The sequence below is a fragment of the Podarcis bocagei genome (genome assembly GCF_964188305.1).
Source record: "Podarcis bocagei genome assembly, chromosome: 6".
Taxonomy (NCBI): Eukaryota; Metazoa; Chordata; class Lepidosauria; order Squamata; family Lacertidae; genus Podarcis; species Podarcis bocagei.
Genome location: NC_138130.1, coordinates 50,417,670 through 50,442,815, shown reverse-complemented (window position 1 = coordinate 50,442,815; position 25,146 = coordinate 50,417,670). Strand labels below are relative to the sequence as shown.

At 40.1% G+C, this 25,146-nt stretch overlaps 2 protein-coding genes across 2 annotated transcripts in view; both read left to right on the top strand.

The window, feature by feature from the left end:
• The window catches only part of TRAPPC10 (trafficking protein particle complex subunit 10), a 50,616-nt gene extending 47,914 nt beyond the window's left edge, over positions 1 to 2,702 (top strand). Inside the window, exon 23 of the mRNA XM_081197156.1 lies at positions 75 to 2,702. Within this exon, the coding sequence (XP_081053282.1) occupies positions 75 to 313 (239 nt within the window). The 3' untranslated portion in view covers positions 314 to 2,702. The remainder of the gene's footprint in view (positions 1 to 74) is intronic.
• Positions 2,703 to 5,198: 2,496 nt separating this feature from the next.
• On the top strand, positions 5,199 to 23,815 carry PWP2 (PWP2 small subunit processome component). Its single transcript, XM_081197170.1, has 21 exons — positions 5,199 to 5,357; positions 6,437 to 6,549; positions 6,912 to 7,006; positions 7,260 to 7,359; positions 7,760 to 7,903; positions 9,063 to 9,198; positions 10,103 to 10,332; positions 11,056 to 11,199; positions 11,444 to 11,514; positions 12,606 to 12,742; positions 13,255 to 13,403; positions 13,783 to 13,930; positions 14,686 to 14,836; positions 15,552 to 15,732; positions 17,301 to 17,448; positions 17,864 to 17,972; positions 18,929 to 18,994; positions 19,928 to 20,146; positions 21,258 to 21,408; positions 21,861 to 21,935; positions 22,895 to 23,815. Exons 1-21 carry the CDS (start codon positions 5,340 to 5,342, stop codon positions 23,040 to 23,042), a joined length of 2,733 nt encoding a protein of 910 aa, XP_081053296.1. The 5' UTR covers positions 5,199 to 5,339; the 3' UTR covers positions 23,043 to 23,815.
• The last annotated feature ends 1,331 nt before the right edge of the window (positions 23,816 to 25,146 follow it).

Here is a 25,146-nt window from a genome sequence, read left to right as displayed (position 1 = left end):
GAATCCTAAATTGATTCTAGTTCATACTGTAGATGCACATGGAATAAAGTTTTGCATTTCTGTTTTTTAAACAGATAGTTGGATTGAAAACGATAATCTCTCTGTGGACAAGAATATGGATGATCAAGCTGACAGCAGCAGCATAAAGAGCAGAGGCAGCATACATTCAGCAGCCAGTGCAGAACACAAAGGTTTACCAATGCCTCGGCTGCAATCGTTTTCACCCGGACAGGTCTTCAACTCCAGCTCTGGCATGCAAATCCTTGTCATTCCCAGCAAGGATGATCACATTCTGGAGGTCAATGTCACATGACAGCTCTCTGTACATGTGCATGGACATGCACATGAGACTTGAAAATGAATGCACTTTAAGGGATCATAACCTGATTGTTCTTCATTTGAAACATTCTAACGCTAACGAGGCCTATGGCAACTCAACACTTACTGGCCCTGGAAGCATCAGACAATTGTATCAATTTAAATGTACAGTGATGCTTGTGTCAGCTAGTTTATATTGCTATTTTAGGGTGTTTGTGTAAAATGAATTTTGGGGTTTCTCTCTCTCTCTCTCTCTCTCTCTCTCTCTCTCTCTCTCTCTCCTGGTGAAATAAAGGATACTTACTGCAGTTTTCTCTTTATTTTCGGCAGCTTCCAGAACTGCTATTTTTTCCGGGGGGAGTAATTAAATTTCTGTTCAAAGAAAATTTCAGGTTGACATACAATAAGCCTTGCAGTGTAGCTGTTAATGACTGACGTGTGTGCCTTTCTAGTCACACAACTGTTTGGTTTCCTGGACCAGGATAGCTATCCAAATTTCTGTATAGTAATTCTTAATCCTACAGCTATGAACAGGATTTTAAATATGTGTATATATTTTCTTGAGGACTTAACTTCTTTTGTGCCTTAGGATACATATGAAACTTATTAGCCCACTCAAACTCTTGAATGAGTACCATATAGAGAGCCATTACTTACGCTCACTGGGGAAACACACACACACCAGGAAGCAAGTAATGAAGTGGCACATAAGTGGTTAAGTTGGAAGTAAAGTTTCACTGAACAAGCTTTCCCCCAAGTTTGATATTTAAATTATTTAAGGTTACTATATTGAGTCTCACTATATAGCTTTTATTCAATATTTCACTTGATATTTTTAAAACCAAAGTTTATTTGTTTCTCCTGTCCCAACTACTGTTAACTTATTATTGACTACAGAACCATATAACTATATATATATATATTTGCACCTTATTCTAAAGTAATCTGAGAAGAAGCAAATAAAACCAAGGATTACTTGACTGCTTTTCCAGTCTGCTTATGAGGAAATTTAAGGTCCTACTATTGAACCTCTTCTGGTCCAGCAAACTGCAGTTACACCATTCCAACTGATTACTTTCAGTTGTAAATTTATTGTACAAATGATTATTTAAAAAAAAATCTAAACTAAACTTAACTGATATAATGTCTGTGTATAATTTGCTCCCGGAATCAAGGACGAAATAAATGTGTTTTTATTGGTGTGAAAATCAAAGCTTGTAAATAAGTCTAGTGCATATAACTTTTTCCAGCTCTCAAACTGTGTATTTTTGTACATACCACATTTCCTTAAAACTTGTGGCTACAATCCTAGCTGCTGTTCACTCCTGTTACTGGCTTACACAATAATTCTCTTCTTGCAACATATGCAGCCTCTTGGGGAACAGCCTTCATTGTATGAACAAGCTTTGTAGGAACACTGATAATTCTTGGTTCTTTCTATAGGTTTTTAATATCTTTGAGGCAGGAGGCAGTAGCAAACCAAATTTGAATTCTGAAAAAGTGTGGTATGTGTGTTCCAACACTGTATGTATCTATTAATTCTTGATTTACTTTTCTCATGTCTTAAGAGCAAATGAGGTTTTATTTTTAGAGGGAGCAAAAAGCAAGCCCTGTGTTTCTCATGAATTTGCCAGTCACTTGGCTTTGAAAGTTAAAGTAAGTTGAGTTTTCTTTTTGGAAATAGAAACATACACTTGTATTTGCACACTTCTTTTCTTGAAGTTACAGTGGGAGGTTGGCTGACTGTCTCTTTGTGTTTAATTTACTTTAATTAAGTTAGGGAAAAATGTATGCAACCCCTTAAACGTTTTTCAACAGAATTGCCTCTGTACCTTCTTTCAGTTATAAGAATTAATGAGACTACACAATATTAATATGTTCACATCTAAATGATAAAATGTATTTAAACTTGTTATGGCCCTTCTACATTGAATACTTGTGAACAACAGCTTGAATGTTAAAAGTACATTTCGAATGTGGTGAACAACTTGATACCTTGATTTTGGGTCTTTCACAAGAAATGATTTTATTAGCAGTTAGTGTTGATGTGTTTTCTCTGGTTTGGATTTAGAGCACTGTAACATTTTTATGCTTACGTTGAAATGGTGGACTTCACTAAAATGCAGCAGAACCATAGTCTAATCACTACTTCAGGAGACTACATGTGTATATGGAGAGGGGCTTGGTTTCTGGGTAAAGATGTAAATAATCAATTTGCAATATGTGTATCTGAAAAATTAAGGATTATGCTATTTATAGATATCTGTCAAGCTTGTAAATACTATCAAATGGGTTAAAGGAGTATAATTTTTGTGAATTTCACAGGTTTATTTGTGACTGGAAAAATTAACTCCTACTATGGAAATTAAAGTTCAACAATGACATTTGTGACACTTCCTACTTGTAGTTCTGTAAGACTGTTATACTCCACAGAGGATTTAAACATAGAAAAGCAAACTGTAGGGAAAGGATATTCAGAAACACAATTACCCAGTCTTGTTTCTTATTTTAATGGTGCCATGAAACTTAGGGAATAAACTGTCAATAAAATCCCCGAGAAAAGCCAACCAGTAGGAAAATGAATAAAAATCTTGAATATTTTAAACAAAAGTTGCTTACAGTTCTGACATTCAGCTTTCCTTTATATGTTCCTTGGTTTGAGATTTCTAGGTATTAAGTGGCTCTAAGCTGAGCTGATCAGTTATTTTCAGGCAGCTTTTCTATTAGTAGCATCTGTTGGCTCTCAGTTAATTGATTTTGCAGGACCAGGCTGAGCCACAAGAGTACTAATATACCTTAAGATAATTATATGGTGGTGCACAAGGCTTATCACATGCAGCTACTTTAGCTTCACTGTGTTTTTTTAATCCTACCAGGAAGTTTTATCTTCTCACGTTCTCCTGATGTTTCTTGGTATATTTGGGGTAGCATTTATGTATGTATCAGAGCTTTGGGAAGCAAACATTGTCGTTCCTAGTTTAAGGAGTCACTACAGATGAAACTTGGCACCAGCTTATTCTGGCAACTACTTTAAATGATGTTGACTCTTGCAGTATGATGAGTCTCTTTTGTGAACTGGGTGACAAACCAAAGCAGCACTACCACATCCTGGTTCAAAAGGCAATGCTTTTTGGAGAAAGCCACCTGCTAAATGCCTGCTTGTTGAAGTATTGTACATCAGAATGGTTTCTCTGGACATGGATCTTCAGCTCCCAGATCTAGGAATGATTTTCTCCAGAAGCACCACCTACTGTGAATGGTTACTGTTGGAAAAACTGCAGAGTGGAATGTGCAGGGAGGGGAGTAGAGTTCACACTGGTGTGAAAGTTTCTTTAAAATAGAAGTCTTCAACCTTTTCTTACCTGGGATTCACTTTTAACCCAAATAAGCATTTGGGGACTAATTTACTTTAAAGATAATTTTTCTTCCAGTTTTACATTTTAACTTTGGATAAAATTAGTTGTACACTACAAATAAAAGTGACAGTATAAAGGTGGTTGATCTAGTTCATATTGAAAAGCAGACTGTGGTAGGAATCTGGAATTCATAAACTAAATCTTGCTAGCTACCTCTGACCTGTGCCAAGAGCACCCTTTTAAAAACAGTACTTGATCCAGGATTGAGATTCCATTCTCAAGAAATCCACAAAAGTTTTCCATCTGATACACAGCTCATCATTATTGGGTTGGGGTATTATTTAGGCAGGGGCGGGGGGTTGTTTGTGTTACAATTTTTTTGTATATTTTTAGATTTATGATTTAATGTGTAAACTGTTCTCTTTAGTTGTGTACTTTTTGATGTGTCTTATTTATTCTTTATTACTATTTTTGTTATACTGTGTACATTTTTAAAATGTTAAGCCACCTTGAGCATGGTTTTAGCTATGGAAAGGCGGCATACAAATAACATGTATGTAGGTATCAGTCATTTCAACACTCTGCACAGGACCAACTTCTATATTGGTATTATTGAAAAGGGCTAAAATGTGAGCACATCATCTCTTTATGGAAGAGGGTGTATTAGGCTGTGGTGCCCATGCAATGACTGTGCGATGCTATCCTCTCCGGGCTTTACTAATAGGCAAGAGTAAAGCAGCTTATTTTGAATGTCACGGAAAGGTAGAAATTTGATAGGTTTTTTATTATTGTTTTTAAAAACTTGTATTTTTACTGACAGGGAAGCTGAGGTTCTCCGTGAGGTTTCGGAAAGGGCAAGGTTTCAGATGCCAAAATAACTTCGCCAGTAGTAGATGTCGTGCTTGCGGGTGAGAAAGTGCTATTTGCTGCTCGGCCTCAGCCAGCAAGATGTCTTAGTCTGGCTCAAACAACCGCAGTCAAAATCTGGGCTCTCTCGCCAGTGGGGCAGCTGGATAATTTTAGACATCGGATTTAGTAGTTTATGCCCTTCGGATGACCACGTGCATTAAGTTGTGAGCCACAAAATGACACCGCACAGCTGCTACATTCCTGACACGTTGAAATAAAAGCAAAAGACCGCGTGCCAATCCTGATGGAAAACAGTAAACCTGGCCACGTGTGCGCTTTTGCATTTTAAGCTCACTTTTTACAGCTTGCAGCCATAACGAAGGTTTTGCTTCCGCTGCCCTGCTGCTATAAAAGCGTAAGGAAACAAGCACCCTTCTGCTTGTATGGAAAGAACGTATTTTTTTATAAAAATAATCATAATAAATAACGACTCGAGGCATGCTCTCGAGAAAGAGTGCTCAAGAAAGCAGCCTTTAAATGAGCTGCACCTCGCTGCTCCCCACGGGCCCAAATTATACGCGGGTTGGGGCGGCAGCGGAGGGGAGGAATGTTGCTCGGAACGCGGAGTGCGAGTCCCCGGGAGCTTCCGGTTCCCTGTCAGAGTGACGCAACAGGAGCCGGCAGAAAGAGAGAGAAAGAAAGAGCAGATCGGTCGCCCTGGAAATGTTCTGAACCCGGAAGCAAAACGAAGAGGCTCTTCCGCCCGACTCGTGCTGCCCATGTGTTCGCCGACCGAGTGCCGGAATCTGCGCGGGGATGAAGTTCGCTTACAAGGTTCGCTTGCAGGGCGGGGGGCTTCGTCCTTTCTGGCCGGGGGTCTCGGAGCTTGGGCAGCCCCTGGTCTGGCAAGAGGAGCCCGTCGCTGCCCGTTTCTTGAGGGCCCAGCCTCTGGGCGGCCGCTTGATCCCAGACCTTCCATCGTCCCTGATTTAGATGAGGTTTCTGATTTGACCTCGGAATGGCCCACTTTCCCTTAGGATGTCCCTGTTTTCACTGGAGAATTGTTGGAGGGTATGTGATCCTGTCCTCCTTTTTCCTTCCTGTTACTCCTTTTAATCGTTATTTTGCCACATTGCTCGAGTAGCGTGTCCAGCCCCTCCACACGAGCTGTAATCCTCTGGGAAACCAGGAACTGTCCTGCCGACCTCCGCCACTGCCGACTATCCGCATTTGCTCATAATCTGGCAAATGCACACAAAATTTGCTATCTTTATGTGTTGCTTAACTAGCTGACTCTGGTACTTAGCATGCCACAAATCGTTGAAATTGAACATTAATGTTGACTTCCATTTGCACCACCTTTTCTATCCCCTAGCTGCCTGTTTTCCTTGCAAACTCCCGTTTTTTCCTCCCACTTGACAGATAGACGCATCTGTGCTCATCCTCCCTGTGCTCATCGTCCCCTTCTCCTTGTGCCCTCGATCTTTCCCAGCATCAGGGTCTTTTCCAGGGAGTCTTCTCTTCTCATGAGGTAGCCAAAGTATTGCAGCCTCAGCTTCAGGATCTGTCCTTTCAGTGAGCACTCAGGGCTGATTTCCTGAAGAATGGAGAGGTTTGATTCTTCTTGCAGTCCATGGGACTTTCAAGAGTCTCCTCCAGCACCATAATTCAAAAGCATCAATTCTTCAGCGATCAGCCTTCTTTATGGTCCAGCTCTCACTTCCATACATCACTACTGGGAAAACCATGGCTTTAACTATATGGACCTTTGTTGGCAAGGTGATGTCTCTGCTTTTTAAGATGCTGTCTAGTTGAAACTTCATAGGTATTTATATAAAAAAAATTGTCCAGTAGCACCTTAGAGACCAACTACTAGTTAAGTCTGCATTCACTTCACTTCTCTCTCTTTTCAGTTCTCCAACTTGCTGGGTACAGTCTACCGACATGGAAACCTGAATTTCACTCCAGATGGGAACTCTCTGATTAGTCCTGTGGGAAACAGAATTACCGTCTTTGATTTGAAAAAGTATGCATCTTCTTTCATTGTCTTTATAAATGAGTTTCTCAAAGAGTAGATGATCACTAGAGGTACTGAGCCTCTGCATACAACACAGACTGTTAAAAAGGGCTACTTGGGTCTGTTTCTGGGGCTCTTCTGTTGTTCCACTATAGTGAAAGAATGTGCTCCATTATCAAAGTTATAAAATGCGCTAATGAATAGTACACTGCATTCACACTGGGAAGGATGTAGCTATTTCCCACTCTCCTTCATACATGTGGGATGACATAAAGGAAATCTGGCAGAGGTGTATAACAGATTAGCATTTTGCATACTGTTCTGTCACTGTTTGGACGTTTTATTGATTCTTTCACCCTCTTCTCTTCCAGTAACAAGTCTGAAACATTACCACTGGCAACCCAGTACAATGTCACATGTGTGGGACTCTCTCCAGATGGAAATCTTGCTATATTAGTTGATGAAGGTATTTTAGATTTTTAACATAATAAAAAAGAATTCAATCAGAATCACAAATTTTTAACAGAAATATAAGTTACGGTTAGATTCATTTTAAGTATAACTATCTTTTATATATTTTGTTCTACAATCAAGGCAAAAAATGTTGCTTTTATTATAGTCCCTTGAATAACATGACTCTTTTATTTCATTTAGAAATTTGAGTTTGAAATCGGGCTGAATATAAATGATGCTCAATCTATTTGTTCTTTTTCCAACAGAGGGAGCTGCCTTACTTGTCAGCTTGATCAGTAAATCTGTGATCCATCAGTTCCATTTTCAGAAACCTGTACACAGTGTCTGTTTTTCCCCAAATGGAAAGTAAGAGAAACTTCCTGGTTTTGTGCTTATTTCTTTTTTTTGTATGTATAAGTGATAGTAGTACCAGTTGTTGAAATGAATTTTGCTTATCATAGGAGTTGGGAAGTAATAGACACAGTAGGAAACGTGACCCTTTTTACTGGATTACCTTTATACACCCAAAATCAATATGCTTCTTGTACAAAAGTGTCTGGTGACAAAATAATTACAAATAACTATCTAGCTGTAAATACAGACTTTCACTTATGTTTATGTATGTGTGTAGATGTATAAACCTTGGGAACTTGCACAGTTCTACTGCATTATCTGAATACATGCGCTTGGTGTTATCTTGTTCATTTTTATTTCTCTGCTGAATAATTATGTATGTTAAGTTCATTTTTCATATTATGTTAAACAGGAAATTTGTGGTCACAAAGGAGAACGTTGCTCTGATGTACCATGCCCCAGGAAAAAAGCGAGAATTTAATGCGTTTGTCCTTGACACAACTTACTATGGTGCATATGACGAAACAACATGCATTGATTGGACAGATGATTCTAAGTAAGTTTTAATATATGCAGTTTACCAAGGCAACATAGAAAATGAGCAAATACATTGAAAGCCAATGCGACTTGGGTTGATTGTATCTGCTGATAATTTTGAAAATCTTGCATTGCAAAAAGAAAAGAAAAGAAAAGAAAATCTTGCATTGCTCTTTTTTAGGAGAGTGTATTTAGGCAGTGCCTCACCTCATAAATTCCCGTAACAGTAATGCTAAAAGTTCAGGTTATTGTTTCAGGATTCTCCATTGTCCACATTTTTCATTCGTTAATAGAGATTTTGTTACCTCCTGAGTTAATAAACAATTTTTATTAAAGTAAACATAGAGGGTTGGGTCCAGCAGAACCTGTCTGCAAATGGAACGATTCTTTCTCTACACAGAAGGTGCTGCAGTCAAGCCCAAGTTTCCCTGAATAGAAAGAGGGACACACTTTTTTAAATCTGTTCCTCCTACAGCTCTCTGCTGTCACTTCTTGCACTGTTCCAGAGGTTCCCCAACCCTCCAGAGTAGATGGGGTGTATATGTGCAGAGTATTGTAGAAGAGAAGGACCAGTGAAAATTGCCTTCCCCACTCTTCTGTGAATTAGACCTGGAAACATCCCATTTATTGAACAGAAATCCTCTCATGGATCTCTGAATCCAACTTAAGATTTGTAATGCAATCATTTCCATCGTTCCATACAATAATTCCATTCCTTAAAAAATGATTTTTGAAATATATAAAAAACGATTCCTTAATTTTCTCCTCTTTCAAATAAATATAATGTATTTCTCCGAATTCACTGTCTATAAAAGTTTACTTAAATCGGTTTCTAATATCATTAAGCATCCACTGATCTATTTCAATTACCTCTGTTTTGTACATCCACATGTACACACTTTGGCCAATAGCAGTAAGGGATTGACCGAATGCCTTTTCCCAGTTTAAACTGGAGAGACTATCCACTCAGATGGCGGGAACTGGGAACTGTGGTTTGGAATCCCATGATTTCCTTCCAGTGGCAGTGAACCTTTGGATCCAAATCTGTCTCTTCATTCCTTGCTATCTTTGCAAAGCCTCTCACTCTCAATAGAGAGTTGAGCAGTATAAACTGCTTGTTGACATATCCACTATGATGTAGTTTTTGAGATGTTCTAACCACGATTCTTTTATTCTAGATGTTTTGCAGTAGGAAGCAAAGATATGTCAACGTGGGTGTTTGGAGCAGAGCGCTGGGCCAATCTGATTTATTATGCATTGGGAGGTCATAAGGATGCAATTGTTGCCTGTTTTTTTGAAGGAAACAGTCTAGATGTATGTACCTCTTCTATATATATTGCATTGGTTTTTATGGTTAGTGTACTTTGCTTTTGGATAATTATATGGCACAAGTCAATGAAAGGCTGTATATAGTCTACTTTCCTCAAGGTGTTTACATACTGTAGGGGTCTTCTACAGATTGCTTATCTGGGGGGCAGTGGCAGTTCTTTAAAAAAAGTGCCCAGAACTGATGTCCTGGGTGCCCAGAAATAAGCCAGCAATCAGCACCTCAGATATATTATGTTCCCATATATCTAAGTCCAGAAGGGGCCTGTTACGGATTTTGGACATTGGCAGTTAATTAATGTATATATTTAGAATGTATGTATACAGCGGAGCTCAAAAGTGTACAATAAACGTAAGATAACAATAAAGTAGGATCTCAACAAGGCTTTATATTTGGTCTAAAAATTCAGTTTATTAGACATCTCACATCCAAGCTTGCTTTCTCTCAAATAAGTTCAAATTGAAAGATAATGTCTTTGTAATTAGGTACACAGGAAGCTGGCTCATACTGAATCTAGCTATTAATCTATCAGGCTCAGTCTTGTCTATACTGACTGGTAGTGAGTTTCCAGGCTTTTAGGCAGGAGATTTTCACAGCTCTTATCTGGAGACATGAGGGATTAAATTGGGGATCTGCATGACTATGTTGCAAGGGAGATGCTTTTTCGCTGAACTGTGGTCATTTTTTCCCTTGTAAGTCAAGTAGTTTACAAGATTCTGTTTTACAGTTTCATGAGAGAACATTTTATTCTTAGAGAATTGCAGTCTTTTGAGCTAAGTATCCTTTCGACTCTCAGTTGAGCATAGTGACATCACATGTTTGTTTAGCTCATCTGCTTAAGGCTCATTTCAGTTGTGCAATGATGTTAACCGTTATGTTTTGGTGTTCCAGTTGTACACTGTCAGCAGAGATGGGGCTTTGTGTGTCTGGCAGTGTGATACAGAACTAGATGGTTTGAAAGTTCGACCCCCAAAAGATCAAACTGAAGACGAGGCAGAATTGGCAGAAGGCCTAGATGAAGAGTTGGTGGAAGAACAGAAGGGCAAAGAGGTCCATGGGAAAGCCAGCACACATAAGAAAAAAGAGAAGGGAAAGAGAGTAAAATACTCATGTGCTGCCAAGTAAGTGATCTTCCAGAGAGAAAAGGAGGAATATGTTGCAACCAGGAGCTTGGTCATGTAGTCAAAGCCAGTGTATATGAAAACAAAACAGTTCCATTAGACTGTCTCATTGTCACACTATGAATGTGCTGCAGGCATGACTCTTGATTAGGATTATGGCATTCTAACCTTCTAAAGTGTGAAGATCTCCCACACCACAATCTCCAAGCATGTTCAACTGAAAGCACTTAGACTTTCCCTTGCGGTGGACAACACTGTCTTAACAAGCATCCAGTTAATAAGAAACAGGCTCAGACTTCCCCTGTCAATGTGGCAGGATCTGAAGTGGACATGTTAGAGGTGGAACAGAAAAATGCCATACCGAGCAATTCTATCCCCTGATTCATTGGTTAACCAGGGGGTGGGGGCAGGCATTGCTCTGCTGCCGAGTCCCCACTGTGCCTGACAGTGCATGGGCAGGTGGAAGCTACTGCTGGTGGTATCCAGTGTTAACCACAACATTGTTTCTTCCTTTGACTTTTTTTATAGCATTTTTTTTTAAGTGGCGGGTTGGACATTGCTTGGATTTTTAAGAGATTGCTACCCTTCTTTACTTGTTTTTACTTCATTTCCAAAATGTCAGAGTACCGTTGGTCTTTTGCTGGTGTATTATGAAATTAATTGAGTGGTAAATATGCCCTGCATTAAACGCATGTCAGTAGTATATTTCAATTGTTTTCTCAGATACTTTTTCAACAAAGAAGGTGATTTTAACACCTTGACAGCTGCAGCTTACCACAAGAAAATTCACCTACTAGTCACTGGCTTTGCGTCTGGAATTTTTCACCTCCATGAACTTCCAGAATTCAATCTCATCCATTCTTTAAGGTAAGTATGGATATTGCTTATTGTACAGAAATGTAATTCTAGAGAAAGAACAAATCTTTTTTTTTCTTTAAAAGCAATTTCTGCTTTATAAGCTTGGACAGAGTGATACTGGTATTAGTGTCCTTTCTTCATCTACAGGTTCTTGTGACTTAATAATGCATTATTTTATATGGGTCTGAAATTTTAGCATGGGCACCCAAATGCTTCGCTCTAAGCAGTTTCTTTCTTTCTTTTTGCTACTTAGCATTTCGGACCAAAGGATCGCATCTATTTCTGTCAACAGTACTGGTGACTGGATTGCTTTTGGGTGTGCAGGTGCGTAACTATAAGACACAGAGTTGAATGAGGGCCTGTTTATACAATCAGTTATGTTGAGAGAACCCTTTGACACACTTCATCTGTGGAAATTCCTTTAGATATAAATTGGGGGCTGCTGGGATGAGAAGCTTAAATTTTCAGCTCTGCTGGTGTTAAGAAGTCCCCAATGCTGACACTGTTGAAGACGCCGTAGCATAACTTGCTTATCTTTGCTTAGTCAAGGTTCAGCCAGGTGAGGTGAAGCTGGTAAGCCAAGCTGGTGTAAGCTCCCAGGAAAGGTCATGGCTGGGGCAGGACCAGCGCCCTCTCTCCGACTTAGGCTGGATCCTGAGCCCATTCAGTTTGGTTGCATGACCTGCCGTAGAATACACCTTGAAAGGCTTGCTATGCTCAGGCAGAGCAGCAGCCCCACTGCTGGACAGTGTTTGGATCAGGTTTCACTTCATGCTCTCTTAACCTACACCAGCTTGCTTTGCGTCAGCTTCTTGTGCATATGATTGCTCCTTTAGAGACTTTGGAAAGTTATCACATCCAGGCAAAATTAGGGAGGTTGGACCCATTTCTTTATCAAGCTGGGTTATGAAATCACGAACAATAGCAGGTTGAGTCAGAATCTCCTTGTTACTTGAATACATTGGTTTGGGCCCTAGCCTCTAGAGCAGGAGAAAACAAGCTTCCTCCATCTTCCATGTGGCAGCCTTTTAGATATTTGCAGGTGGCTATCATATCTCCTCTTTTCCAGGCTAAACATACCCAGCTCCCTCAACCATTCCTCATAAGGCTTGGTCATGGCAATGTGTGTTGCATTGCCAGTTCATGCATCACATTGTCCTTGTGAATATGGACAAGCACAAGTTTGTGTAAAAAATAAGAATCCAGTAGAACCCTGAGAGCGGTGAAATGCTAATCCAGTTTGGTCAGTCTTGATTGGTGCAGTTCTTTCACCCACCAGATTTCTGATCTCATTAACTGCAATTTACAGACTTAGCTTTGTGTTTGTTGGTGTATTCTATGTATTGGTGCTGCAGGAAAATGTATAGATTGAATAGTTGTATTTGAGTCTGAACTACTTGTCATTATCCTTATAGGTCTGGGGCAGCTTCTGGTTTGGGAATGGCAGAGCGAGTCCTATGTGCTGAAGCAGCAAGGCCATTTCAACAGCATGGTTTCTCTTGCATATTCTCCAGATGGACAGTACTTAGTCACTGGCGGAGATGATGGGAAAGTAAGTCTGCCGCATGTTATTGAACATGGAGTTTGTAACTCTCTAAAATCTGCAATTTCTGGACATATGCAATAAAGATACTAAGAAAGGAGCTCTTAAAGTTCCTAGGAGCTAGGAACCTTAATTTATTTTGGATATGTTGTCACTCTTGTTTGCTATGGCTGATGCTTGCATTATTTTTTAGAAAAAAGACATTAGTGTATATTTGGAGCAGAAGCAAAGCTGTGTAACATGGAAGTTGACCACGTTCTTGGTTGGCTGTAGCGACTCGTAATGTCTAGCCAGATCATGTTGTCAGTGATGTTTCCGGCTGATGACAAAATGATAAATTCATGTCCTTGGGCTTCTGCATGTGTGATTTTGAATGACTTGCTTAACTTCCCTGGAAGTTTAGCTCTGCTAAGTGTGGTGTACTGGAATGTTCTTTCAGAGACTTGAATCTCAATACTGTGTCAGTCCCAGAAAAGGAATATTTCTGAATCTTACTGGAGCATTTTCTGTTTTATTTTCAGGTGAAGGTGTGGAACACCAGCAGTGGTTTCTGTTTTGTAACCTTTACAGAACATACAAGCAGTATATCTGCCGTAACATTTAGTGCTTCAGGATATGTCATTCTGAGTGCTTCCCTAGATGGGACAGTTCGAGCTTTTGATTTGCACAGGTAAATTATTCTTTTACCCCCCTAGCAAAATTCTCTCTTCCCTGAGCTTGGAGTGGAAAACCAGAGAATTTAGAGGGAATATTTCTAATTAATATCTAGAATGTTGTTTGGTTAGATGTGGTACACTCCTCTTGTGCCATTGTGTCATGTGAGCATTTCATAATTTGAAAGTATCCAATAGAAAAATTGCACCCAGTTTCAGAAACAACCAAAGCCTAGCCTTCTCCATTGGGGAGAAGCCTAGGCTTTGGTTGTATAAATATTCCATCACTTGGGATATTCCATCACTTTTTGTGATATCACTGAGGAACTTTTACCTAGAATAGTATACAGGCACCAAAGCTCTTCCTTAAATCACATTCCTGCATGTTTTAAACAGGTACCGCAATTTCCGCACCTTCACTTCCCCACGACCAACTCAGTTCTCTTGCTTGGCTGTGGACTCCAGTGGCGAGATTGTTTCAGCTGGTTCTCAGGACTCCTTTGAAGTATTTGTGTGGTCAGTGCAGAGTGGGCGACTCTTAGATGTAAGAGACATTTTGTTCTGGTTATCTCAATTCCTTTTGAAACTGCTTTTAATTGAGGCTGACTCCATCCTTAGAGCAGAGACCGTATATATTTGCAGGATTGAAAACAATCATTGAACTTGAGTGAGTTGAGCATGATTAAAAATAGGCACATCTTTAATTTATCTTACTAGCTAATGTTCAGTTTTTGCATATAAATTCAGCTTCTAACATCAAACCCTATTGATCGGCACAGCTCTGCCCACTTGGTGTTCCCTGTGTCTTCATAGTTTCAACAGAATCCTTTGTAGAGCAAGTGGAGAGGTCTGCCTATCATTTTCACTCCCATTATGATAATTCAATATAAGGATGTATCCCCTGTATGTTAGCTGTTCCGTGTGTGCTGCCGTGCTGAATCTGGCAATGATATCTGTTGCCAAATAGTCGTGTCTTGCATTGCTGATCCACAGCTGTGATGGCGATACAGTGATTGTTCTAGTGTTGCTGTATTGAAAGTCCTAGCGCTTGTGATCCTGGATCCTTGCACTGATTTGATGGTGCATTAGAAGGATCTGGTCATGTGCTTTGCTGATTTTAAATGTGGCCCAAAAGTCATATACTATAGTAACTTTAAATGTTGAGAATTGCAACCCAGTAATGAAATCTCTAATGTGCAACTTTTGCATTTTGTATGCATAGAGTTCCATCTGTGGATTATTGTTTTCCCTGTGTAAGATCCTGTGTAAACCAACATATACATGGCTTTTCTCCATTAGGTCTTAGCTGGTCATGAAGGCCCCATCAGTAGCCTGTGTTTTAATCCCGTCAAGTGTGTCCTAGCAAGTGCCTCTTGGGATAAGACAGTCAGGTTGTGGGATATGCTGGATAGCTGGAGGACCAAGGAAACACTGGCACTGAACTCGGATGGTGAGTCCCATGGAAACCTCTTGTGCGACTGCAGGCAGCTATGTTCTCCATGTGATGTTGGGTGGCTGGTTAAAGCTTCAGTTGGTCCTAGGTTCTGGGAAGAAAGCTTGCATATAATGCAGCTTTTTCCTCACAACTGGAACTTAATTTGTCAGGAAGTACATCTGTGTTTACTTGTATTTACTTGAAGCATTTCTGTCTCTCCCTTCTTTGTTGCCCAGTCCCAGGGCAGGTTGCAAAACATGCAGTGCACCATAAACTGCAATAAATACTATAATAACAAGCTGAAGGATCAGATGAGAAACAGTCAATGAGCAAGCATTATAAGATTCATATTAAAATGAGTAAATGCAGTCATTGCATAAAAGCTTGGCAATACAAATACATTTGCATTAAAAACCAACCAACCCAGTACAGCAGGTGTTAGCAGTACCTGCTTTTAAATGTAAACTGCAAAAGGTTCAGAAATGAAAAAAATGCCAGGATAAATGGTTATGTTTCAGCACGACTTTATACAGCACAGCATTATATATAGTCTTTGTGACGATGGATATGTTATGTGTTGAGTGTGTGTGTTCATGTGTGATTTTTGGAAGTTCTGAATCTGGTTTCATTGAGTTTATCTGTGTGTGTTTTTTAACAACTGAGGGCAATGTGGCCGAAATGTACATACAGGAAGGCGTGGCTTTTGGTTTTGCTCCCTTACCTTTTTCAGTGCTCGCTGTTGCTTTTCGTCCGGATGGCAATGAACTTGCAGTTGCTTCCTTGGATGGACAGATCACTTTCTGGGACCATGAAAATGCTGTGCAGACTGGATCAATTGTAGGACGACATGACCTTCAGATGGGCAGAAAAGAGCTGGACAAAATAACTGCCAAACAATCTGCTAAGGGGAAGTAGGTAGCCTTTTTTAAAAAAAAAAAAATTTTTTTTCTTGGTTTACAGAAGTACATGCCTTGTCTCTTTTTTCAGGTTGTAAAGCCTTTTCTACAGATCAGTTACATTTGTTATGGGGCATTAGTGTTGAGTACAGTATAAGGTCAGGGATGGAGAGAAGGGGAGAGCAGGGGTAGTGGTGAAACTTATATTGTTTTTTATCATGTATGTGTGGGGTTTTGTGTCAGCGCCAACTGGATAGGTTCTCTTTCTATTTGCTTGTTACATAAGTAGGTTGACTATTTGATCACAGGGTTGGGAGGGATCTCTGGTGTCATCTAACCCATTTGTGACCCTATTCTAAGAAGGACTAGCTCTCTTCCTTTGAATTAGGGATACTTAATATAGTTGTTGGAATTAACTACCTGTGTATCTGGTGAACTTGAGTTTTATTAGACTAGTTTTAATAGAGAAGTAGGAAGCTTGTGCATTGCTGGCTGCCTTTGAAAGCTCTCTTGTGCGTCCTATTGACGTTTTGTAAATTAAAGGTGTCTCCTTACTGCAGATAAAAGTGTGCATATGTGATTGTATTAGTATCTGGTTTTGATAACTTCTTAAGATGTGGTCATCTGACTTAATGCTCCCATCAACTATGAGCTTGTAGTCAGACTTGTAGTCAGAGTCTTAGGTTTTACTTGTTGCTGTGTGAAAGGTATCCTTGCAGTTTGTTAGAGCTCATTCAGCACCCCTCTTACCATGTTAGCAGGCAAAGGCAGTAAGAGAATGGCAGGCATATGTTTTGAAGGACTGTATTCAGATAACTTATTCAGATAATTTTTGCAAAGAAAGAACTTATTGCAGGTAGGTTTTTAAACAGTGATGAACATGTCAGGCGATATGAGTATTTTCTCTTTTTTAATCTCCCACTAATAAAATAGAAGGCTCTACTATAATTAATAACCCCATGGTATTCAGGCTGTCACAACATTGTTTATTTCAATCCTGACCTTTTCTATTATGTGTTGAGTCTCTTTAGTTCATGAAGAAATGATTTTAAGATGTCTATGGTTGGAATGGTTGGGTAGAGAATGTTGGGATACTGCCAGGGAGACAAAGTCCATCTTGGCCCCACGTCGCCTCTGGACGTCCATCGATCTCCCGTAGACACGCAGTATCAGCAATTAGCGACACGAGCTCCAGAAATAGCTTGCCACATTCCAGGGCTGATGCACGCTCTTATCAGCAGATAACGCACAGCAAAGATGCACGCAGGAGAGCATTATTTATAAGTTTATTCTGCGTTAGTCAGAACAGAGAAAAACATGACTGCCTGCTTCAGTGTTTCAGGCACCGAGAGAAACGAAAGCAACAGAAAAACATAAACATCCTGTGAACAGGAAATGCACAGACTCTGAGACTCACAAAGCCTGCTCCCTTTTAAGGTGGAACGGAAATATCCTAACAGAGAAATGAGGACCTCATTTCTTAGCACAACAGACATCTATCTGCAGCATAACCAGAATATCTCTCTTGGTGGAAGGGATTGACTTATAACATAAATCTAACATGTCTTTGTTTTCCTCCCCAGATCTTTTACTACTCTATGTTACTCAGCTGATGGGCAGTGTATTCTAGCAGGAGGGCAGTCAAAGTTTGTTTGCATTTATCATGTCAAGGAACAGATGCTCATTAAGAAATTTGAAATATCTTGCAACTTGTCTTTGGATGCAATGGAGGTTAGTGATTGATTCCCCCCCCCCCCCATTTGTTGTGTATGTTTGGGTATGATGTATATGACACTATTAAACAGAAGTATGTTTGTGCTTCTGCTTCCCTGTGGCAACCTGAGTTGTAATCCGTCAATGAATTCAGTCTTTGGACCAAGTGATGCAAATCTGTGCTCCAAAGTATTTTGTTATGACATTCCAATCTATTTCTGGTATGAATCAATGTTGTCTTTCTAGTGCTTGACTTTTATCCAGAAAGCATGGGCACATCTTAGATTTGGAGGGATAGAGATTGAGCAAATGCTGTAGCCCTTTAAATATTCTGAAACATTATAGAAATTCCAAATAGTTTACCTGAATTCACATGCCTTCTACCTGAAGAATATAAGCTTTTCAGTGTTGTTGCTGTTTTTCAATTTTACAGGAGTACTTGGATCGCAGGAAAATGACTGAATTTGGTAGCATGGCATTAATAGATGAAGGAACTGGGGATGATGATAATGTTGCAATCCCTCTTCCGGGAGTTAAAAGAGGTATCTGTTTCCATTTCACAATTTTCAGCTTATCTGCTGTTTCATGTGTGCCAGGTACTCTGTGAGCTAGGAAGCTCCCTTGCTGAGTCGGGGAGGAATGGAAAGGGTGAGAACATGCAAAGCAAGCCTTTTGTTTATGCTTTCTCACTTTTACTTCCTAAAGCGGTGGTCAAACCTTTTTTTTTAAGCTGGGAGTCCAGCTAATAGCACTTTGTCTTCTTTTGACATCTCCTGAAGAGTGAAACCCATTGTGTGAGAATGGGCACTTGGAATTTAAGATTTCAAAATGCTGAGGTCAATGCAGCCATCAGTTTTACATTCTGTGATGGTTCTAGGGCAGTGATTCAGTTCCTCCAGCACTGTGGTCGCCACCAGCATTTTCACATCCATCCCTGTTTTGTGAAGTTGTCCCTGTTGCCTCTCTCCTGTGTTCTCTTGCAGTTTACCTGTCTTAATCTGCTTTCGCTCCCATCAGCCCCATCCAACGTTGCAATCAGAAGGCTAGGCAGATTCCTAGATACTACTGCAACAATCTGTACTGTTCAGTGACAGTGATGATAGGGAAGGAAATGGGTTGTATCCAACACTGCCCAAGCAGAGTTCCACTTGTGCAACAGGACTTTCATTGCCTCTCTTTTTCTGGTACATCAGCAAAAGCTACCCTCCAAAAACTTATTTTGAGTGTGTCGGCGGGACTGGTGGGGTACGGGAGAGGAAGTTCCATTGCATGCAGCTTCACATGTTGTCTGAAGCTTTCAGTGTTGGATAGAGCTGAAAATGTAGTTTTTACTATGCTGTTTAAACATTTTACTCTGGCAAACAGTTTTAAACCTTTTTTAGGAATATTGTACTGATGGCTAACTAAATGGAATGAACATGGATTCTCATGGTTGATACATGCAAAGTTAATATTTAACTCAAGAAGTTAATTGAATTTGTCTTTTACTTTGTTTCAGGTGACATGAGTTCTCGATCCTTTAAACCAGAAATAAGAGTGACGAGCCTCCGCTTCTCTCCTACCGGTGGGTGCTTTTAGAAGGGAGCTGGCAATGGTGTGCTGCTGCTTTTAGGATCAGGTTGTGGTGGTTTAAAAGAAATGGAAGGGGCTGTCTTTTTAAAAATTGCTATTAATATTTTTTTTGTTTGCGAATTTAATGAGAAGAACAAGGAAAAAGAGGAAATAAAAGAAGAGAAAGAGGGATAATGATAACTGGCATATACAAATAATACTAAAGATAGACCACCATTAGTAAGTAAATTTTAAATTAAACATACATTAAGAAGCCTTCCAAATGTCTAAATAGGTATCCACACAAAACTGATGCCCATATGAAACATGTGGGGATCCCTGTGTGCTTGTGCTCCCTCAAAATCATGCCCCCCTGGCCCTCCCCATGCTATGCCTCTGCCTTGAGTGTTTTCCCTAACACTCCTCATATGCTGTTTTGTGCATCCATCTCTTGCCATCAGCATTGAGAGGCAACCAATCAGACCTCTGCCTTTCATTTGCAGCAGGAAGGAGTAGTGAAGGAAACTTGAAGAAACAAGGATCTGCAGTGACAGGGGCAGGGTAGAGTCCCACCACACATTTAAAGCACAGGGCTTCCCCCAAAGTGTCATGGAAGCTGTAGTTTGTTAAAGGAACTGGGAATTGAATTAAACTACAGTTCCCACCATTACTTGCTTTGGAATGAGATGGCTGTCTTAGTTCACCCCTAGAACAGCATAACTAATCATAATTACTAGATATTTGTCACTTATTTGCACTTGGATTTGACTAGTGGAAAGTACATGTTTTATGCCAGCCAGTACAGTTTAAGAACAAAGTTGTTTGTACATGTAGATTTATTCTTCAAGATCATGGTTTATAAAAGCTGTCTGTAATATAATTTTCCAATATTCCTCCTTTCAGACACGAACAATTTTAACTAGCACAAGCAATATTTCTCTTGTAGGACGAAGCTGGGCAGCAACAACCACAGAAGGTCTTCTTATCTATTCTTTGGACTCTAGTCTGGTCTTTGATCCATACGACCTAGAAATTGACATCACCCCTAGCAGTATTCGTAAAGTACTGGTTCAGAAGGAGTACACCAAGGCGATTGTCATGTCTTTTCGACTGAATGAGAAGAAACTGATTCAGGAGGTCCTAGAAACTGTTCCATACAATGAAAGTAAGCTGGAATTCTGTTGCCAGTCTAATGTGGTGGTTGCAGAAAGCTAAATTTCCTGAGGTTCTAAGACGTCTCCAATACTTGGTTTGCCTATATACTAGGGAGAAGGGAAAGTATATGAAGTCCCAAATGATCTCAGGTGCTTGACATATGTGCAAGAATGCAAGTAGTGACCATTAGAGGAACAGAAAGAGGGGGAGAGAATATATATATATATATATATATATATATATATATATATATATATATATATATATTTGCTTTCGTAGATTTTCACGGGTACAGGAATGTAGGTTTTGGTGTCTTCGGGTGTCTTCCCGTGTAAGAGTTGGGGTGTCTAGGCGACGTTTCGACGAGGTCTCACTCGTCATCTTCAGGCTGGTGCTTTCGGCTTCTTGTTACTAGAACAGAGCAGGATCTCAGTGTTTGAGTTCCTATAAATACTGTTGAGGGGGTGTGGTGTATAGCCTCCAACGTTCTGGGCAGAGAGGAAGTTCCTAGGAACTTCCTCTCTGCCCAGAACGTTGGAGGCTATACACCACACCCCCTCAACAGTATTTATAGGAACTCAAACACTGAGATCCTGCTCTGTTCTAGTAACAAGAAGCCGAAAGCACCAGCCTGAAGATGACGAGTGAGACCTCGTCGAAACGTCGCCTAGACACCCCAACTCTTACACGGGAAGACACCCGAAGACACCAAAACCTACATATATATATATATATATAGTGTGTGTGTGTGTGTGTGTGTGTGTGTGTGTGCGTGCAGTAGCACCTTAGAGACCAACTAAGTTTGTTCTTAGTCTCGTAGGGTGCTACTGGACAATTTTTAAATTTATATATATATATATATATTTTGACTGCGTCAGACCAACACGGCTACCTACCTGAATCTAGAAGAGGGGGAAATAGGGAAAGAATAGCATCGTGCAATATGGCAGCTTATTGATTTGGATTTCCTTTGCCTGGAGATATCTTTTTTTTAATTAAAAAAACAACAACTTGGAACTGGAAAACTTAGTGATGAATCATATAGAATATACTGGGGTTTTTTAGCTTAAGATTTTGCACATGTGATTTAAACTAATAACTTACTATTTTTTAAACCGCAGTTGAAGTAATCTCCTCAGTGCTTCCAGAAGTGTATATAGAAAAAATGCTAGAATTTTTAGCCTCTTCCTTTGAGACATCTCGTCATTTGGAATTCTATCTAATCTGGACTCAGAAGTTGCTTATGTTACATGGATGCAAGTTAAAAACAAGGTTAGTGGCCTTGGGGATAAGGGTGTGGGAAGAGAGAGAATAAGACATACTGGTATCCTGCCCATATCCAAGAAATTTGGAATGGTTTCCCGTCAGAACTGGTTGGGCCCAGATCTGCTTAGCTTTAGAAAATTAAATATCATTCTTTCGAATGTGAATTTGAATTAGCAAAATTGGTATTTGTACCAATTTTTTCCCTTTAAGGTGATTGGACTGAAAATTTCATTCCTAATTGCCAGGTAGCTGCCACAGTGGACAGAACCTTAAATTGTAGCAATATTGTGTATGTGTGAGAGAGAGAGATAATTTACCACTTCTGCAAGTAGTAGTTGTTTCATTGCAAGTCACCATTCACAGCTGTCTCAGTTCTTTGAATTTAGCCCTTTTTATTCTTAAAATGTACAGAATGATTTTTACAAACCAAGAGTTAAGTTTTTTGTGTGCTTTTGCAGGTCAGAGAAACTGCTACCCACCATTCAGTTCCTTCAGAAGAGCATTCAGCGTCACTTTGAAGACGTTTCCAAACTGTACGTATTTTGTTCAGTTGCATTCTCTTTCAAATAATTTCTCTTCCCAGTAGAAAGAGATGACTCTGACTAGACTATTGAGAATTTCTTAATGAAAATTCCCTTTCCCCTTCCTTCCACCTAACATCCCACATTGTATTGGGGATAATTTTACCTGGGATCTTCTAGCTTTGTGTGATTTTGTTCTGTCAAGTTCCTTGCCATTCACTCACTGACCTCTTCCTGTTGCCTTAAGGACCCCTCCCATTCCCAACACCGAATTCCTTCAGGGGCGGGGTAGGTAGTTGGGGGCTGCATACTACTGGTTAGTAGGGACAGTCCTGTACTCCATCCTTGAATGCACACATGCATTCCCCATTCACACACGCACAAACACACAGTACATACCAGACATACAAACAGCCCCCAATAGCTAACCTGCTCCAATTAGTTCAGGAAGAGGTCTTCTTTCCCATTGTCTTAATTCCACCCTTCTGGTGTGTCTTTGTGGGGATGAAAAATGGGCCTTCCTCACTGGGCTGCACTGATCAGCAGAAGAGCATGGAGAAAGCTGGGGTGAGGAAAGGGCTTGGGGAAAGTCTGGCAGGCTAGAGAGTCACCATGTATGTTAGATCTGTTTGTCATTTCAGCCTTAGAGCATCTTGCAACATGGAGTTTACTTGCAGAAGCAGCTAGTAAGAAAGATCGTGGTTAATTAGTTGCGTGTGCCAATGAAGCATCCTCAGTTAAAATCCACAGACATAACTTTCATATTGCCTCAAACATAATACTTTTCATTGGAGCCATTCTCAGGTTTGCCTTGAGAAATTAAGCTATGAGTGTGGCATGTTTGAACCAATGCAAGTAGTATGTTGCTGATAGTGGTCTGATTATTGGCTACTTTTTATAAACATAGGAAAGCTCTTGCATGCACTGCTTTGAATCTACCTAATCCCCCCCAATGGTCTTTGTCTCTACAGTTGTGACTGGAACTGTTATAACATGAAATATATTATGGCCATTTCACAACAGAGGGGTGTGAAACGTACAGCAGAAGTGTCTGAAAATGAAGATTTGGAAGACTCCAATAATGACTCTGTCATGGAAGAATTGCCTGCACTTCCATGAACTTTTGAGAATGCTTTTTCATACATGTAATTTAAACAGTGGTATTCACTGAGAACTGAGCAGCCCTCATAGAGGCATATTTTGTACAGGTGATGCAGCAACATGATTGGGAGTAAGCAGGCTATTCCTTTTTGTCCTCTGTTTCTAGACTAGCATGTAAATTCTTGATACTTCTAAATTTTAAGCAAGACAATGTCATCAAACATTTTAGATGCCTGGGAGGAGGGGCAGGATCCATCTGCCACCAGTTGACTTCTGTTTCTGCACAGGAACTTTGAAGCTCTCTCCTTCCATTGACAGCCCTTTCTGGATTGGGAAGTCATTCAGAGTGGCACCCTGCAAGAATACATGGGGTGCCACTGAAAGAAAAAATAGACTTCTGGCATTCATGGAAGTATTGGAATGTGAGTGGGGGTGGATCCCAGCCTTGGCTTTTTTCTTGGCTTTAGGGTAAACGTGTAAAAGTGCTGCAGTCATATTGCAAAGGGTCCAATGACCTTTAGCACAATTTCATTGATATAAAATCCAACTATTAGTTGTTTATGGGGGAAAGACAAATACTAGGACTGGTGGGATCTGAGATCAACTGAATGAATATCTAGGCAAATATTCTTTCTTACAAAGTAGCTCATTGTATGTCCCAAATAACTCTGGTTGACAATTTCTAGAAACAGGCCATACACAAGTGATTCCAACTATTCATAATCCATGATGTATTCACAGATATCAATATGAGAATATGGTCAAGTAATAAAGGCATGTTCATAGCTTTACAGGTTGTCTGGAGTGCATTAAGGCATGCAGTTACTTTTATGAAGTACTAGAAAATTACTGTGACTCAAATGTGGAAAAGTGTTGTATGTAATAATGTGGTCTCCTACGTTAAACAACAGCAAATGCTCAGCTGTTGTAGCCTGAATGTGAATCGTGTATCACAGGATAAAGTGAACAATGTTATTTCCAAATGGTATTTTGGTGTTATTAGTTGATTGCTAGGATTTTAGCTAGGTGTAGGGAGTGTGGAATTTTATTTTTATTGATCTCTATGCCATCATTCACGAAACAATTCCATTTTTTTTCCAAAGAAAAAATACAGTAAGAACAGTCATACCAAACGGCAGATAGAAATAGCTGCATATTTTAACTTCAGTAGGTTTTTCAGACCTTTCTCCTGGGCAGGTTATTGTGGCCAAAGTTGTTTCTTTAGCTACTTGGATCCTAAGCCATATAGCACGTTAAATGTCAGCACCAGCACTTGGAATCGTGCTTGAAAACAGGTGAGATTGGTGAACTGGGAGAAGTGATGGTGCAGTTATTCCACTATGACAGGTCTTATACCACATCTTTAACCTTGACTATAGGATGCAGCAACAATGCCAACTGATGGGTGTAGATTTAGTGAGCGGTTGTTCACATCTCAACATTTAAAAGGGTCATATGAATTGGACTTCAGTTGAATGAAAGAACAAATGAGTTATTAGGTGTTGAGTTTCCTGTACCCATTGAGGCTGTTTGCTCCCAAGAAAGACACTGCTGAAATGTATTTTTCTTAGATTACTATGTGATACCCACCTTTCCCCCCTTTTTTTTTGGGGGGGGGCAGATCTTTCCACACTCCTCCTCTCCCTTAACAGAAGGGGGCCATTTGGTTTAAAGGGAAATGTTTTTCAATGCCTGAATCAAAACCCAGCATTTTAGTGGTTGATTTTACTACATTGTTGTAAAATAGTTTTGCAAACATGGTTCCTTTGCAAATTTTGTCGCCCAGATTCCTCCAGGCCTTGTTGATGCTTGGGCATGTCCAGTTGATAGAGTTGTCAAGCCACCCGCTCTTTTGCAACGTTGTTTGAGTGTATGCAAGTTCTTTTTATAAGTTGGAGCTTTGGGGAAATGCGTTCAAAATAGAAAAGCAAAATACGATGAGGAATTTATGAGGAAACTAAACTGTATAAAAGTGCCGCCCCCTCCGTTGCCTGAGCCTGGTTGGCCGACACAGAGCGCCGGCCGCGCCTGCCAGCCCGAGCCGGTTCGCCCAGTGACCTACTCAGTCAGACCCTCCTTGCGAGCTCATCCCTCTAACGTCAGCGGCGCGACAGGCCTCCTT